Below are 19,065 nucleotides of genomic sequence, written 5' to 3' on the forward strand. Positions count from 1 at the left end.
TAATTGAATCAAGTATCAATTTAATCGGCTGGATGGGCTATTACACAAAGAAAAACTTATTCCAACAATCATATAACCTTATCTTCTGCTTCACAATATAAACTGACAATCTATGATAACAAGTTAACTTTCAAACATAAAATTCATTCTCATTTCATTCGAACATAACATTTATTTTCCTTTTCATTTTTCAGTAAATAAAACAAGATGAAAAAAGACAGACTATTGGACCGGCAAAACTACTATTTCCCTCGGGGAAAAATGGTAATTGCCAGACCAACCTCTGATAAATAATTCCACTATACTTTCTCAAAGCCTGATTTATTTGTTTTATATCCTACTTTTGAAAATTTAGAACCAAAATCTATGCGTTGAGCTTGCAGAATCAGATTAATTGTGTTGAATGACCTACTTTTCTCCAAGCCACCGCGCTCAGCGGAACGCGGATTATGCCTGCGCCAAGGCATCACGGGACTTACCCGGGAGAGAGAGATCGCTGACCGGTGAGCCCGAGAGTTTAGCTAAATATCAAATTTTCTGAAATAATAGAATATTGGTATAGTGAAAAATAGGTCTGACGTCAAAAACATCATAAACAAAAACATCATAGTTTAAAATATATTTGGTCACATGATGGTATTTGAACCAATCACTATACAGGATTTAATCTATGAAGGATATAACATATAATATAACATGTGACCAGCCACCCCAAACACCAACAATAAGTCACCAGGGAAGGTTCTCTGTAAAAACCAAAATAGTGATTTGGTCTCCAAAAAGCAAAAATTGAAAATTGGCATATTTAGATTTTAGATTTAGATTTTATTCATTTTCCGTTCACAAAGCACAACAAAATCAAAGTAACAATACATAGTCAAATTTAAAGTACAATATAAGAATTAGAAGGTATAAACGATGAGAACTAAAGTAACTTTGACTAATAACTATATAAAACAGAACTGAGTGGCTTGCCAAGAAAAGCAACGCTTGTATGGGAGGCAAGCCCCTGTAACTTAGTTTCAATACGTAACTTAGAGACAACATTACAAGACTATAGTATAAAGGAGAGACGGAAGACAGTTTAATAGGAGGCTATACAAAATATCAAAGGTAACAACTAACAACGAAAGAGTGACACAAATTGGAATAAATGATAATAGTAATAATAAAAAAATAATAATAGAAAAAAAAATAATATGGTTACAATAATTGTGATAATGAGAGAGGCATATTTGAAGAGACATCATTTTTTTTCCATACTGTCAAATTTGAAGTTTTAACCTTGTATAGAAACAGTATAGACGTTGCTTAGAAACAAGTTTTTTTTTCACACTGCTTGGAAGTTCAATTGAGATTGCAGTCACCAGTGTGCACATCTCATGCTTGAGTGAACCCTGAACTTGATTCAAACCTTGTTTTCCTCTCTGATCTTGTTATCTCTTGTTTAATTTCGTCTGCATTCAATCAAGAACTTGTGAGGGTTATTGTTGATCAATTTTGCCAAATTATTTATCATTTTTAAGAGAAGGGCTTCTTCAAACTCAACACAAATTTCCAAATTCATTTCGGGTGACTCTTTGTTGGGGTGGTTTGTCACATATACAAAAATAATGATGAAACTGACTTATCATAATATTTGATGTAACTTCTGAAGATTTCCATGGCGAAGACGAATAGTGTAGTAGGTTTCATAGTACACCATGTATCTTTCTTGGGCAAGTGTTGGTCCTGAAAAGGACCACCCAGACTCTAATAAACGTGACTTGTCAATTTCATTTTCCGCTTCAGTTTAGGTCTTCAATGCTTCTTTTATAACCCTTTCATAAACCCATCCTCCAATTAGCCGCCTAAGAGTAATGCGGATAATTCAATAAAAATTGCTTTCACAAACTCCGAAAATAATCCGCACTATTTTTACGAGCGCTCGTCCTGAAAAATGCGAATAATCGTCATGGCAACTGCACACACCCCCTCCGATGCGGTTGTGTGGGAAAAGGGTGACCTTGTGACCGCACCATGGCAATTATCCGCATTACTTTGGAAGTGCGTTCATAAAGTCAAAATCTGGTCCCGATGCCGCTATTATGCGGATAATTGCAGCATCAAAATAATGCGGATAACTCTGGCCCTCCTCCGATTTTACGACCAAATTATGCTGCTATTAGCCGCATAATTGGGTTTATGAAAGGGGTATCAGTACACCAGCCAATCTGGAGAACCTCTCGACAGAAATTTCAGTTCTTATAGGCAATCCCCAGGCATTGGTTGGTGCTCAATTTCATTCTACTCTTGTAATGTTTCTATTCATTGTATTTGTCATTTTGTTATCATCTTTCCTGGAAAGGGAATAAACAAAATCAAAATGTCCTTCTGATGTACATCTTAATCCAGCCCGACTTTTGCTAAAATCTTATCAACATTCCTTTATTTGTTTTGAATACCCGCTCTATTAGGTAGCAGCTTTGCTTTCCAGACCATTCAAAGTTTGTACTTGACAAATGCTGCAATGCCTTGATCCCACTTTAAAGGTCGAGACCACCCAAACAAAAATTTCATTTAAATAAAAAGAGAAAAATCCAACAAGCATAACGCTGAAAATTTCATCAAAATCGGATGTAAAATAAGAAATTTATGACACTTTAAAGTTTTGCTCAATTTCGTAAAAACACTAATATGCACATCCTGGTCGGTATGCAAATGAGGAGACTGATGACGTCATCCACTCACTATTTCTATGGTATTTTATCATATAATTCTAATTTTCTCCTCATTGTCAAGTGAAACAACAATTAATTCCTCCCTGAACATGTGGAATTAGCATATGCTATATGTCTCAGTCAATTTGGTCCTTATTGTCAAATCTGTAAAAAATGAAATATTGTATATTTCAAACAATAACAAGGCAAACGCCAAGCGTTGTCTCGCCTGCATATTGCAGTCATGAAGAGACTGCATGTCAAAACTACATGTATGCTATATGACTTAGATGGACCTCTGTTACGAGTTTGGCGATCCCACCTCAAAGCTATAGAAAGTTATTGTGTGTACAACACAGCAGTGCCAGTCATGGAAAGTTCATTGACCTTTGACCTTAATCAAATTCAACTCACATTCTAACTTGACCTGCACCTTCAAGAGATCGACCTCTTGTTTGAATTTGGCAATCCTACCTCGAAGATATAAAAAGTTATTATGTGTACAACAAAGCACAGTGCCAGTCATGGAAAGTTTATTGACCTTTGACCTTAATCAAATTCAACTCACATTTGAACTTGACCTGCACCTTCAAAAGATGGACCTCTTGTATGAATTTGGCAAACCTAACTCGAAAATATAGAAAGTTATTGTGTGTACAGCACAGCACAGTGCCAGTCATGGAAAGTTCATTGACCTTTGACCTTATTCAAATTCGGCTCACATTTGAACTTGGCCTGCACCTTCAAGAGATGGACCTCTGTTATGAATTTGGCGATATCACCTCGAAGCTATAGAAAGTTATTGTGTGTACAACATAGCACAGTGCCAGTCATGGAAAGTTCATTGACCTTTGACCTTATTCAAATTCGACTCATATTCAAACTTGACCTGTGCCTTCAGGAGATGGACCTCTGGTATGAATTTGGTGATCCTACCTCGAAGCTATAGAAAGTTATTGGGTGTACAACACAATTGTTGACGACGTCGCCGGAAATAGTGATACCTTTCCTAAAATGTCCTACAAAACTAATTTGCCTCATTCTTATGATGTCTATAATGAGCTTTCTCACCACACCAGCTCTTCTTAGAGCTTGAGAGTCTTGCTATCTGGTAAATGACAATACCAGACAATTCGAAGGTTTCTTTGAGACAGACCCTCAGCAATTTCTAAAGTGTATTCTTTCTTCCCCCTGTGCACCTCAACAATGCCTGTAAAGCCCAGCTCCACACACTTATTTTATACTTCATTCGCAATCTTCACACAACCCGCCAAAACCTCCTCAGCAACTTTTCTAGCTCTAAAAACCCTTAGGAAGTGTCTGCATTCATTTCTACTGATGCCAGCGATCTCCGACCTTAACGGAGGAAGGATACAAGAGAGAAAGATTGGTTAACAAAGACATTAATCCATCATGTGTTCTTAAGTGACGGGAAAGATCATTCTTGCAACAAAATCTTTTCCAACACTTTGGGCAAGGATAAGGTTTTTGTCCATCACATGTCCTTATATGGCGGGCAAGGTCAGTCTTACTATGAAATATTTCCTCACAGTGTGGGCATGGATGATTTCTCTCACTAGTATGTGTCATAGTATGAGACTCAAGATCAACCTTGTTTGAAAACCGTTTCTCACAATGACAAGACTTCTCTTTGCATAGTATGTTTCCTCATGTGACAGATAAGATACATTCTTTGTGAAAATCTTTTACTACATTCAGAGCACTGAAAACACTTAATATGCGTTCTTATATGACGGTTCAGACTACTTTTATACGAAAATTCCTTCTCACAATAAGAGCAATGATAAGACTTCTCCTTGGTATGGGCCATTATGTGACGATTAAGACGAGCTGTGGAAGAAAACGTTTTCTCACAAAGAGAGCAAAGAAAAGGCTTCTCTTTTGTATGCGTTCTAATGTGATAGATAAGATCCGTCATTTCTGAGAATTCCTTCTCACAATATGAGCAAAGATAAGGTATTTCTCCATTGTGGGTTCTTTGATGGGTTAAAAGAATTTCTATGCTATCAAATTTTTCATCGCAATATCTCTCTCCTGAGTTTATTCTAGGATGGCTTGTGGGATCGCATTCTCCATCCGGTGACTTCTGGTGTAATATTAAAGAATTCTCATCAATGAATTCCTCACTGCAATGTGAACACTGATACGTCTTCTCCTGGCTGGAAGGATCACATTCTCCATCCGGTGACTTCTGGTGTAATATTAAAGAATTCTCATCAATGAATTCCTCACTGCGATGTGAACACTGATGTGTCTTCTCCTGGCTTGAAGGATCACATTCTCCATCCGGTGACTTCTGGTGTAATATTAAAGAATTCTCATCAATGAATTCCTCACTGCAATGTGAACACTGATGCGTCTTCTCCTGGCTTGAAGGATCACATTCTCCATCCGGTGACTTCTGGTGTAATATTAAAGAATTCTCATCAATGAATTCCTCACTGCAATGTGAACAATGATGCATCTTCTCATGGCTCGTAGGATCGCATTTTTCCTTAGGTGATTTCTGGTGTAATATTAAAGAATTCTCATCAATGAATTCCTCACTGCGATGTGAACACTGATGCGTCTTCTCTCTGCTGTACTCTATCATATGTTTCTCATCCTCTTCATATTCAAACTCTGTACCTGTAGAGGAAACATAGGAAGAATGTCTCTTCAATAATTATTGACATCATAATGATTTAAAGGGGGCAATATCAATCGCCTGTCTTCTTATGAAAAATAATAATGCCAATTAGACTTATACCGCGCCAAATCCACTCTGTAGAGTGTTCAAGGCGCTTTTTAGGAAATTATAAAAGAAATTAAGAAGAATTGAAGAGAAATGTTTTAAGGTATTGTTTGAAAGTTTCAGAGGTCAAGCACTGTTTGATATTTTCAGGGAGGCTATTCTATAACTTGGAGGATGAGTGAACAAATGATCTTTCCCCCCAGGAAACTTTGGGGGTAACGAGAGAATTGGAAGATGAACGTAAGGATCTTGAAGGGGTATAACATTTGATCAGTGAAATGAGGTACTGGGGAGAAGAGCCATGGACACAGTGGAAAGTTAACAACAAAGTCCATTCTCATTTCTACAAATGACATCAAAATCTTCTTTGATATTCAACTGCATGTACATCATATAATCATATTAAATGAAATATTAATCAGGTGTTAACATTCTTGGTCTGTATATTACCAGACTGAACAAAAATAAATTGATAAATTTATACCTCAGCTATAATTATAGTAATATCAATATGGTACTTATACAGCAATAAAACAATATTTCATAGCTCGTAATACATGTACACTGAGCACTAGATACAAAAACTTAATAAAAGAGATGAGCCTAACATAAAACAAGTGGAACGCCTCTGGCAGTCTCGCCTGCATTACACAATTTAATATAGCAGCAGTGCTAACTTTGAAAACTACTATAAAATAATCATTCACAAAAACACCATTCATATAATGACATAATACCACGTTCATTGACCATAAATGACATTTGAACGGTGACTTAAGACTTGTCAACTACACCCATGTCCACATTTCATTCACTCTATCCATAAACTTTCAAAGTTATGATGGCAATTCAACAATTACCCCAACATGGCCTAAGTTTATTGACCTTAACTGACCTTTGACCTTGGTTTTGTGACCTGAAACTCACAGGGGATGTTCAGTGATACTTGATTACTCTTATATCCCAAGTTTTATGAACTAGATCCATAAACTTTCAGAGTTAGGATGGTAATTCAACAAATACCCCCAACACGGCCAAAGTTCATTGACCTTAAATGACCATTGACAATGGCCATGTGACCTGAAACTCGCACAGGATATTCAGTGGTACTTGATTAACCTTATGTCCAAGTTTCATGAACTAGATCGATACATTTTCAAAGTTATGATGGTAATTCAACAAATACCCCCAACTTGGCCAAAGTTCATTGACCCTAAATGACCTTTGACCTTGGTCATGTGACCTGAAACTCAGACAGGATGTTCACTAATACTTGATTAACCTTATGTCCAAGTTTCATGAACTAGATCCATAAATTTTCAAAGTTATGATAGTAATTCAACAAATACCCCCAACTTGACCAAAGTTCATTGACCCTAAATGACTTTTGACCTTGGTGACATGACCTGAAACTCGAGCAGGATGTTCACTAATACTTGATTAACCTTATGCCCAAGTTTCATGAACTAGGTCCATATACTTTTTAAGTTATGATGTCATTTCAATAACTTAACCTTCGGTTCAGATTTTGAAAATAATTCTCCCAACATGATCTAAGTTCATTGACCCTAAATGACCTTTGACCTTGGTCATGTGACCTGAAACTCAGACAGGATGTTCAGTAATACTTGATTAACCTTATGTCCAAGTTTTATGAACTAGATCCATAAACTTTCAGTTAGGATGGTAATTTAACAAATACCCCCAACACGGCCAAAGTTCATTGGCCCTAAATGACCTTTGACCTTGGTCATGTGACCTGAAACTCAGAGAGGATGTTCAGTAATACTTGATTAACCTTATGTCCAAGTTTCATGAACTAGGTCCATATACTTTCTAAGTTATGTCATTTCAAAAACTTAACCTTAGGTCAAGATTTGATGTTGACGCCGCCGCCGCCGTCGGAAAAGCGGCGCCTATAGTCTCGCTCTGCTATGCAGGCGAGACAACAAAACCCAGAAACATCAATCAACATGGAAATTAACAAGACAGTTATCAGGAGAAAGCTAGAGGAGTGCAATTAAATTCTTCTAATAAATAGTGTGATGGGTTCGCTCTCTCTCGATCCACTCACTTGACGGGACTTAGATCAGTTGTGTAATTCACTCACCGTGCTCACGTGGTCATTCTGCTATTAAACACCAGATCTCTCAAAATATATGCACAACTAGTATAGATTACACTGCACTCCAATATTTAGGTTACAACACTTTAATGCTGGGTAACTTACCCTCCAAAAATATTGCAGACCAGTGTGTCACACGAACGGGCACCTGAAGATCTTCGGGAGCGCACGGCACATATGTCCTCACACCAGGCCTCACCAACTGCAACTGCCCCCATTAACAATGGGCCGACAGACATACGTGCCGCGCGCTGCACCTGTCTCTCTCCACGTGCACGCACCTTCACATAAAAATGACTGAGTTCGTTACACAACACTCACCCAAGATTAGTCAGTCTCCTGACTGACATGCAAGTTTGTTTGTTTGTTGTTGTTTTTTGGGGTTTTTTTTTGGTAAAAATTCCTTTTGCCTTTCTTCTAATTTAAAAACTGAATGATGGGGGATAACACTTGACCCCTATGACTTTAATGTCTGAACAATAAAAAACATCTTTGTTTTAGGTCAAACCAGAATGTCTCCTTTTTTTTAAGCACTTTCAATTTCACCATAAATGTTTCTGTTTGTTTTTTTGTTTTCTTTCTCTTCAACAATCCGTTTATTCTCGGATTTAATCCTTTGATTTTTAAAACACCTCACACATGTTTTAAAAAATGTTCCTTTTCAAGTACAACCTAAAAAACAAATAATGTCCTCCAATTTTCATGAACTTTCCTAATAACAGTCTTTCAAGAGCAATCCGGCTTCGAAGTCCACCTCATACGCCGTGACGACCTCTTCCTGGTGTATGAGTTCGCCATACCTGAATGTTTCTCTCTTAACAGTTTGGTTTATTTTCTTCACTTTCCCTACACACGTGGCCTCCAATTCTTTGTCAGTTAACGAGGTCCCTACTTTCCCGGCCTTGTCCACTCCACGTATCTTTGTGGCTCCCTTGGTTTGGTCTGCAGATTCGTTGAGGTTTTGGTGCACTGTCACTTGATAACGCCGTTCTTTGCTCTCCTGGAACACCTTTCCCTCCTTCCCGTAACATGACGTAGAACTGTACTCACAAACATTCACAGTTTTCCCCTCGAGAACTCTCTCTGCATCTAAATTCCCGATGTCTTGCCCTATCTGTACTCGTCTGATATCATTGGTAACTAGGACATCATCATTCGCTTGAACCACTGTCCCCTCTGATTCTTCTGCATCCTCGGATGTGCTATTGGCCTGTCTTCTCTCCGATGCCAGAAGAGCACACATCCCTCTTGCCTTTCCTTTTAAGGGCTTCCTATTCTCTCCCTCCACATCGTTACGGGTTGTTGGTAATACGTCAATCACCAGATGATCGCCAAAATCATCTTCCCTTTCACTTCCTCTCGCACCAGGGGCACGTTCCTTGCTTAGCTTTCTTTCTGCATCCCTCCCTCTTTTGTAGTCGATTTGGTTCCTTTTTTGTTGATCACGGTCTGGGTGATTTCTGCTTGAATGACTCCTTGGTGACCTACTTCTTTGCCTTGTATGCCTTTGGACACACTTGGGCAATCTTTCCTCCAGATGGTACCTCGATGATCGTGGACTCCTATGGGGAGAGCGACTTGCCTGGGGGCTTCTTCTCCTAGGACTTCTCTGGTGCTTTCTTTCATGGGCCCGTAGATTGTCCAGTCGCCCATAGGTTTTTCCACATTCCTTACATGAGTGCCTTCGGGGATGTCCATGTTGTTCATTTAGATGTCTTTTAAGGCTCCGATAATGACTGAAGATCCGGTTGCAGGTGAAGCATTTGTTTCCTTCAGATCTCATCTTGATTATGTCTGCATGATAAAAATAAAATGAAGAAACAAATAAAGCAGGTTAATCCCGACAGCCAAAACACTTTATTCATTATTACTGTGGCATCACACACTCGCATCCATCTACTGCAATTACATTCCTAGAATAAATCGTTTTGGGGTGACCCTTTTTCTTGAGGGATATTGTTTTCAAGGAGGTGGTGTCGGTTTCGAACAGCTAGGGTTTGTACGTGGAGCAGGTGAGGGGTTCAAACTGGTTTGATTTGTTTGTGGAACTGGTGTGGGCTTCAAACTTCCTTGCTGTGTTCGTGGAGCTGGTGTGGGTTTCAAACTTCCTTTATTTGTTCACGGTGCAGGTGTGGGTATCAACCTTCTTGGGGAAGGAACTGGGGTGTCTACTACTCTGCTTGAGGTGTCCGAAGTAGGTGTGGCACCTCGCTCTGCTATCATTCTTTGGGAAGGAATTGGGTTGTCAATTCCTATGGTGTTCATCACTAGTGTTCATGTTGTCCTGACCAGCGATTTCTTCTTCTAGGGCGGAGTCTATTACTCTGGTTGTTTCTTCCAAATCGGTCCGTGGCTCAGCGATCCACGCTTTAGGGGTTCTCCTTGGTAGGGTTTTAGCCGATCGCAGTGTATCACTATCATTTTTCCATGTGGTTTCCTTTGGATTCTGTAGATAACATCAGACAGTTTATGAGTTATGAGGTAGGGTCCTTTCCATCTTTGCTGTAATTTTGGACTTAGCCCTTTAGTCTTTGCGGGATTGAAGTCCCAAACAAATTTTCCTACTTGTAGGTTGTCATTCTTGATTTTGCTGTCATAAACCTGCTTCTGATGCCTCGCTGCTTGAGCTAACTTCAGTCGAGCTTGCTCATGGGCCAACCTCATTCGTTCCCTTAGCGCGAGCGCATAGTCTGTTGTCTGCTCATCATCCTCTTCCGTGTCACCTGCAGATTCCATAGTAAGATCAATGGGCAATTGAACCTCACGTCCCAGCATTAGCATATTCGGGGTCTCTCCTGTTGATTCTTGGACTGCTGAACGATAAGCAAATAATGCCATGTGAACTTTTTCGTCCCAGTCCCGTTGTCTTCTGATCGGATCTATCATCATGGAGACCATGGTAATTAGTGTCCCATTGAATCATTTGACGAATCCATCCGACTTCAGATTGTACGGTGTCGTTCACGTTTTTTCTATTCCCAGAATTGAACACATTTCTGAGAAAACTTGGGACTCAAAATAACGACCCTGATCCGAGTGCAAAACCTTTGGTACTCCGAATCTGCAAACAAATTCATATTCAAATTTATTCGCTATGGTTTTTGCCGTCTGGGGAGCGTTTCATCAATATTTTTGTCCGACAAGTTGTCAGATCTGACATCTTTCCTTGATTTTGATTGGCTGATAAGCAATGTTACTATGGTAACTGTCGGATAAAATGGGACTTGTCGGATAAAACGTCTGACAAGTCCTTTCATGAAACGCTCCCCCGATCGCTTATGGGTTATGCCTCCATCCATTTGCTAAAGTAGTCTCCGACTACTAGCAAATACTTGTTGCCGTTCTTTGTTTCAGGTACGGGCCCAACTACATCCAAAGCGACCCTTTCCATCGGATTGCCTACTGGTTTTTGTTGAAGCGGGGCTCGTCTAGTCTTGGATGGTTGTTTTTTGCTTGCACAAACATCACACATACGCACTATAGACTGAATGTCGGGATCCATGCAGGGCCAATAATATCGCGTGCGGATCTTCGCGATAGTCTTGTTCGTCCCCAAGTGTCCTCCCGTGGTACTCCCATGAAGTTCCTGGACAACTTTCTTCCGACACTTCTGCGGTAGAACAATTTTGAATTTGACTTCCTCTCCGTTATCTGACTCCCAATGACGACAAAGAGCGTTTTGCCTCACTTCCAGTTGATCCCATATACGCCAGAGAGACCTCTTTGCATGAGATTTGGCTTCCACTTTCGACAAATCTGGTCGGAGCCCGCCATCCTTCTTAGCTTCCATGATCCAGTTCATGCTCCCGTCTTCACATTGCATCTTACTCATATCTGTAGCATTAACAGCATTAACGTTGTGCACCTTTTCCTCTTTAGCTGATGCCTCCTGATGTACTTCTTCAGTGTCTACGTCTTCGCCTTGATGATCAAACTCGTCGTTCACAATGGGAACATGAACTACAGGGCCTCCAGGAAAGACTGTCAGCATTGGTATGAGAGTGACCCGCTCAATGCACAATCGTGAGATTATACTCTGCTATAAATTGTAACCATCTAGCGATCTGTCCTTGAGGTTCTTGAAGTTCAAAAGCCAACGTAGGGCTCCATGATCAGTTCTAACGGTGACTTTCCTTCTGTAGAGATACTGTTGAAATTTCTTAAGACATGTAACTACTGCCAAAAGTTCTCTTCTTGTTACGCAATAGTTTTTCTCTGCCTTCAAAAGTGTCCTACTAGCATAAGCCACTACCCTCTCTTCTCCATCGGTTTCTTGTGATAGCTGGAACGCTAGGTCACATTCGGGGGTCCATACAAAGTCCCTTGACTTTTCAGTCAATTTGTGCAGGCAATATTGGCGAAACCTTTAACGAATCTTCGGTAATAGGAGGCAAGTCCTAAAAAACTCTGTACCTCCTTGACATTCGTAGGCTTTGGCCAATCTGCTATTGCTCTCGTCTTCTCCGGATCAGTGGACACACCATCTGATGACAAAATATGCCCAAGATAGAGCACACTTCGCCTGAAGTGTCTTCCGTGGCTTTAGTTTCAAACCGGCTTCTCTTAGTCGACTAAAGACTACATCCAATCGTTCCAATTCTTCGGTCATTGTATTTGCGAATACAATGATGTCATCAAGATACACCAACAAGATTTTCCAGTGAAGGCCAGCCAGGACTCGTTCCATCAACCTCTCGAAGGTAGACGGAGAGTTGCAAAGCCCGAAGGGCATTACTCGCCAACTGTACAGACCTCCACAGACAACAAATGCCGACTTCTCCCTTGCCTCTTCCAATTCAACTTGCCAGTAACCTGACGCAAGATCGAGCGTGGAAAACCATTTTGATCCATTCAGGGTGTCCAGGGAGTCATCAATACAGGGAATTGGGTAAGCGTCCTTGATTTTTAAGTGATTGAGTTTCCGATAATCAACGCAAAATCGCTTAGTCCCATCTTTTTTCCTAACAAGGACGACGTTTGATGCCCAAGTACTTCCAGAAGGATCAATCACCCCTCTTCCCAACATGGATTCTATTTGATTGTTGATTTCTTGTTGCTCTGCTGCTGGAAATCGTTGTGGCCTTTGTCTTATAGGTTGTGTGTCTCCAGTGTTGATTTTGTGTTTTACAAGGTTGGTTCGTCCAATATCTGTGTCTGATTTGGCAAACACATCCTGATTCTTGGTCAATAAGTTGGCGATCATTTCAAGATGACTCTCGTCTACATCGAGTTTACTTCTCTCAAATAGGTCTCGAAGATGGTCTGGTACAATTCCTTCACCAGTGCCTACTGTACACTTTGAAGGCATGTTGTCTATCTCATTCTCATTTACAGGTGTAAAGTACCCTGCCATAGTTCCTTCCTTAATCACTGCATCTTCTTTACCTGGGTCTCAGGTGTACCAAATTTTGATTTACATCTGCTAACACACGAGCAACCAAAAGGCCTTTCTGCCCCAACTCACAACTATCCGATGGTTCTATTATTACAACGCCTTGTGTTTCATTCACTCGCCCCCTTACCAGCACCTCTTGGCCAGGGCATACTCTTGTGGTTTTCTCGACCGTCACTCTCCTGCATAGTTTCCTGCCTTGATTATTCCTTAATTTTATGTTCTCCCCATTTAAGGACAATTCCATTCTTCGCAGGTATAAATCTGCAATAGTTGCAAGCAGAAAGTCCATGCCAAGTATCCCATCTATGCTCCCTATGTTTGCAAACATTACCTCGATACTACAAACACTTTTCCCAACGCGTAACTCTACCGTGGAACTCCCAAACTTTCCACGGGACTGCCGTCAGCATTTCTTACTTTTGAATCAAAGCCTTTCAGCATTGGTCTCTTTTCACTTGGGGGTTTGTGATATACTGCGGAGGATAAAATTGTGTCGGTCGCTCCTGTGTCCACCAGAAGAGAAGTTTTTATCCCTCTTATCTCTACATCTACATACAGACCATTTTGTCCGTCTCTTATGCTAGATGGAGAAGTGAAATATTTGTCAGAATTTCCATTTAGATTTGCTAAGTTGTTAGGCCTTTCTTTCCTATAAGCCTTCTCTCGGCCAGCAGAGTCAGCTGCTATTAGTTTCCCGACGAATTAGTTCTGTTGTGTTGTTGACAATGCCTTGCAATATGTCCCATTTTGTGACAATTGTAGCATTCGAATGTTGCCCATCTTTCTTTCGGATCGATTCTTCCCCTTCGTTTCTTCTTATCATGTTCCTGTTCTTCATGTTGCAATTTTTCACGTAGGAGCTTCACCTCATTCTGAAGATTGAGAATGGCAGGTTCGGACTCATTTTCCGCTTTCCGAATGGCATGTCTTGGCCGTCCTTTACTTCACTGCTCTTTTAGTTTAAAGAAGTTTTCAATTGTCAGCGTTGCTTGTATTGCCTCATCCATCGACTGTGGATGAGATCTAAAAACACCTTCCCCGGCTGATTGATCTTCGATAGCTTCGAGGAAATGAGTTATAGCCAGGCGGTCTTGTGCCTCGTCATGCAATTCTGGATATGCTAGTACAGATAAGTCCCGTATGGCTTGCCCAAGCTTCTGCAACGTTTCATGATTACCTTGACGTCTAAATCTGAGTTCCAGTAGGTAATTCTCTGCAAGTTGCCCTGGTCCGAACCTCTTTGCTAGAAGACCTATGAGGTCCTTAAGTCCAAATTCTGCACATCAACATTAGGGCCGCCAATAACCTTGATTGCAGGTCCACGGAGACTGGCGCTAAGAACAACCTTTGCTTCTTCTTCTTCCCAATTGTTGGCTAAACAACAAAGCCTCGAAATGTCTTGAATAATCCCTCCAAGGAACTTTTCCATCAAACTTGTCTGGAATTATGTTGGGTTTGGCGACCTTCAGCACAGATGTATGTGTACTTTGCTGTCCAGAGATAGCATCTCCCATCTGGTTTCGCTGTTTCCCTCGTAGACCGTTTGTTTGCATGTGTTCCCCCATTTCTAATCGAGGGTGTCTCCTATTTGTAGTAGAGGAGAGTGGTGGTTCCCATTGACTATCCTCGAATACTGTTCGGCCTACAGGTAAAAATGAAGGTTGGCGTTCATCACAGGTGGCTGGCCTCCCGCTCCGAAGCCCCGGCCCTCTTCGGAGAGCAGGTCCGGCACCCTGGCCTCGACCTGCCCTGCCCTGTCGGCCCACTAGGTGGCTGGCCTCCCGCTCGAAAGCCCCAGCCTTCCTCGGAGAGCATGTCCGGCACCCTGGCCTCGACCTGCCCTGCCCTGTCGGCCCACGAGGTGGCTGGCCACCCACTCGGAAGCCCCGGCTGTCTTGGGAGTGCATGTCCGGCACCCTGGCCTCAACCTGACCGGTTTTCCTTAATGGATCCATATATTGCTCAGTCTGACAAGGCATTCTTTCCATTGAACTAATCAGGCGACCCAAATTCTCACGGAGCCTATAATTTTCTTTCCGTAGCTCATCACTTTGCAACTGTGAGCACTGCAACTCTGCTACCAACACCTCTAATTCATTTTCCAACTGAAGTTCCCCCGCTGCCATGTTGGCGTTACAATGCCTACTTGGCAGAAAATTGATAAGATGAGCTGATAACGGTGTCTCCAATTGCAAACACACTAGTAATTGTGCACAGATTTTGCGCCTATAATATAGGTGCCAAGTAATAGAAAGCGCCTGCAGGAGTCACGATGACAAAAGAGCTTAAAAGCAGAGGATCCTGTAGATGATAACAAGGGAGTATGCAGGTGCTGTTTGGTGTATCTTTTGTCCGTGCCAAACAATGGTATCTTAAGGCGAGTGAGAGTGAAAAGGCCTGCAGGTGCGGTCAAGTGTATCGCCTGTGTGTGCTGAACACTGCTCTAATTGTATAAGGCGCCAATGAGATGAAAAGGCACGTATAGGTGCTGGTGTGTCGCCTGCAGGTGTTAAACACTAATTCAAGGCGCTGCGGCCTTGATAAAGGGGCCTGTAGGTGCTGATGTATCGCCTGTATATAGGTGTTAAACACTGCTGAAATTATTCAAGGCGCCACCTAGAAGAAATGGCTTGTAGGTGCTGATATGTATCCCCTGTAGGTGTTAACCACAGGTGAGTTTGTCTAAGGCGTATGTAGGTGAAATGGCCTGCAGGTGCCCATATGTATCGCCTGTAGGTTTAAGCCACAGGCGAGTTTGTTTAAGGCGTAGGTGAAACAGCCTGCCGGTGCGCCTGTAGGTGCGGTGAAACTCGGAGTAAACCCTCAATAAAATGAAAAATCCAGTTCAAATACTATAAAGCTGACTATCCCACCGCTGCCACCAAATTGTGATGGGTTCGCTCTCTCCTTTCTCTCTCAATCCACTCACTTGACGGGACTTAAATCAGTTGAGTCATTCACTCACCGTGCTCATGTGGTCATTCTGCTATTAAACACCAGATCTCTCAAAATATATGCACAACTAGTATAGATTACACTGCACACCAATATTTAGGTTACAATACTTTAATGCTGGGTAACTTACCCTCCAAAAATAATGCAAAACAGTGTGTCACACGAACGGGCACCTGAAGATCTTCGGGAGCGCACGGCACATATGTCCTCACACCAGGCCTCACCAACTGCAACTGCCCCCATTAACAATGGGCCGACGGACATACGTGCCGCGCGCTGCACCCGTCTCTCTCCACATGCACGCACGTTCACATAAAAATGACTGAGTTCGTTACACAAGAATGATTGAGCATCTCCTATTAAAACTGAACTTGATGCAGCCAACAATTTAACCAACTAAACTAAACAAGAGCTGATAGGTGCCAAGACCAAAGAAAACCTGACAAGGTCATCGTCACCATACTACAACCTACTGAATCATAATAATAATATACTGATTATATAGCGCAGAAATTATGTGCATATATTCTACTGCGCTGCAATTAAGAGCTTGAGAAATGCTTGAGAACAAATTTAGAAAAGGGGAAAAAGAAATGTATGGGAATTATTTTTAGTCTAAGTTTGAATGTTTTTACTGATGGACAGGAACTTATTTACATATGGCAAACCATTCAGTAATTTTGAGGCTTCACAGGCAAAAAGCACGACCTCCCAAAGTTATCTCTGTATTATACGAGTAAGGATGTGAAGGAGCAAATTATCATGAGAGCTGCGCAGGTTGTGAGCGTGTCTGTGAACTTTTCTTTGTAAAAGCTCAGAAATATAACTGGGGGCTTGACCACTTAGTGCCTTGTGTACGCTTAACAGAATCTTGAAAGATATTCTTTGGCGAACTGGAAGCCAGTGCAGGCCTTTTAAGACAGGGGTGATCCTTGAAATTCTAGGTTGACTACCAATCAGCCATGCACGCACGTCACAAATATGTGTCCAACCACCCCCAAAAAACAATACATCGCCAGGAAAGGTTCTCTGTTTCTGTTAATAGCCAAAATATTCATTAAAAAGCCAAAATTCAAAAAGAAGCTTATCTGAAACAGTATTTCTTTTTCTTTATACTATAAATATTTCAAATTGTAAAGTTGATTGAAAAACAAGATGAACTCTTCACTAGTCAGTTTTCAACATACATATATTTACAATAAACCTTTCATAAGATTCTACCGGGCTTACCACCAAGCCCCAAAGTTGAGTTTCTTCATAATAGTGCTCTCATTTTGTGAAGTATGCCTTCGAATGCGCTTCAGTATGTCTTACCTTGTTTAGTACATTGATCCTCTTCTTGTTCTTCACCAGTGAGATCTTCATCTACCTCATGTTTGATGGTGAAAGTTTGACCTATCACAAACGAACAAAGCAAAGGCAATATAATGCTTTTCGATGAACATGTACATCTGCTAATCATACTGCTATTTTACTTATGCCATTTATAGCAATTGGAAAAATATTGAGCTTTTTAAACATAATACCTTGGATGTAGGCATTTAAAGTTAATAAACTTATTTGCCCCTTGATGACTTCTCATGAACATTCCAAACACTTTTTTCATGGTATACTTTCTTGAATATTTGGTAAATAATATCAACAAGGAACATCAATATCTTTCTTTTCTTTTGATTTTATATGAAAGATTATAATAGCAGGGCCCGCTGGTAGAACAGTTTTCGAAACTGAAGTGGCTACCCTGGGTAAATATACCTATATTATTTAATATTATTATTATTATAATGCAACAAAATGAAATATGACAAAGTATTGACTTGACAGAGTTGAGCATAATATCTCATGAGCAAAAAGAAATAATAAACTAGTATTATTTCACTTTAGATGACATGGATAATAAGCATTAGAAAATCAGTAGATCAGCCATTCTATGTAACTAGACACCCTAGGCTCAAATTTCAAGTTTAACCATCCAATAAGAATATTCCGTTTTCAGCTAGGTATACATGTATGTCTAAAGGTGTAAATCCGATTTTCACTACCTTTCACCTTCTAACGACTCAGTTATTTTTTATTTTTTTTTATTTATTTATTGGTATATATGCACATAAAAACTGACCAGCAGCACAAGCTGCACTGTCCTAAAGAGAAGTCAAATTTGCATCACAAAAACAATCTCTTTTTGACATCTTTTTTAACTTATACACATTTTCCACTGTCTGTCAATACATCATTTTTGTATCATGTCTAATCTTACAATTATTTGAACATATCACTTTGGATTTTTTTTTATTTGATCTGAGCTTAATAATAATATTATTGTTACTATAATTATTATCATAGTTATTATTATCATTATAATTACAATTTTTTTTTTTGCTATTTATACAAGCCTTTGTTATATAATTATACTAAGTTAAAATGATTTTGTACTCGTACTTTGATTTGTATCTGATTTATATTTGTTATGGAAATGAAATAAACTTCTTGAATCTTGAATCTTGAATATTTGTTTGGCATCACCTGTGCCTGTCAGGTGAAAAGCAAACTGAATTGCTATGACCCACATGTCTCTCCTCCCGATATAACTGATCAGGGGAGGTGCAGGTGGACCACTACACTGTGGTTTCCCCCAATAATCATACCTTCAAGAGTTAACAGCTGACTCATGTAATACTTTGATCCATCTGCTCCTGGAGTGACACACTCATCTTTGCGTTCTTCTTTGAGGTATGAGGTTCCTACACACGCCAATCAAACGAAAGCCAATGAAAATTATTGCAATCCAAAGTAAAAAGTGGTGGACTGTGGGTCACGGCATGGGGGGGGGGCACCAGCAAAAATTTTGCCATTAAAGGGCCATGCCACTGACAAATCATGGAGAAATTGAATCAATACGAAATTTGCAAAAGGCCAATTGACTTGCAGAATATAATCCGTCCGTCATGAGCGCCCGTCGGACTAATGCGATAAAAGTTCTGAAAACACAAATTTGACCGAACTCGTGATGGATATTTACTTCGGATCATTTCCAATAATCCCAATTCCTAGATTCATAGCAGTCTCTTGATTGCTAAACCAAAGTAAATAACCTCTGAGAAGTTACATGTTTCAAAGTGAAAACACGCAGTTTACT

At 40.4% G+C, this 19,065-nt stretch overlaps 2 protein-coding genes across 3 annotated transcripts in view; both read right to left on the minus strand.

The window, feature by feature from the left end:
• Positions 1-7,784, minus strand: LOC129281374 (zinc finger protein 605-like). The gene is made up of 2 exons (XM_064113080.1): positions 7,685-7,784; positions 1-5,348 (listed from the first exon to the last, which is right to left on the minus strand). Exon 2 carries the CDS (start codon positions 5,311-5,313, stop codon positions 4,330-4,332), a length of 984 nt encoding a protein of 327 aa, XP_063969150.1. The 5' UTR covers positions 5,314-5,348; positions 7,685-7,784; the 3' UTR covers positions 1-4,329.
• The window catches only part of LOC129281669 (sal-like protein 1), a 24,311-nt gene continuing 12,898 nt past the window's right edge, over positions 7,653-19,065 (minus strand). For both annotated transcript variants that reach the window (XM_064113079.1, XM_064113078.1), the window contains exons 6-8: positions 18,575-18,670; positions 17,244-17,324; positions 7,653-9,373 (exon numbers count right to left, since the gene is read on the minus strand). In XM_064113079.1, coding sequence (XP_063969149.1) covers positions 8,292-9,373; positions 17,244-17,324; positions 18,575-18,670 — 1,259 coding nt within the window. In that variant the 3' untranslated portion in view covers positions 7,653-8,291. The remainder of the gene's footprint in view (positions 9,374-17,243; positions 17,325-18,574; positions 18,671-19,065) is intronic.

Source organism: Lytechinus pictus, chromosome 18, assembly GCF_037042905.1.
Source record: "Lytechinus pictus isolate F3 Inbred chromosome 18, Lp3.0, whole genome shotgun sequence".
Lineage (NCBI taxonomy): Eukaryota > Metazoa > Echinodermata > Echinoidea > Temnopleuroida > Toxopneustidae > Lytechinus > Lytechinus pictus.

What these genes read in the sequence shown, in the direction of transcription:
- LOC129281374 (XM_064113080.1), bottom strand. Translation starts at nt 5,313, where the DNA reads ATGATAGAGTACAGCAGAGAGAAGACGCATCAGTGTTCACATCGCAGT.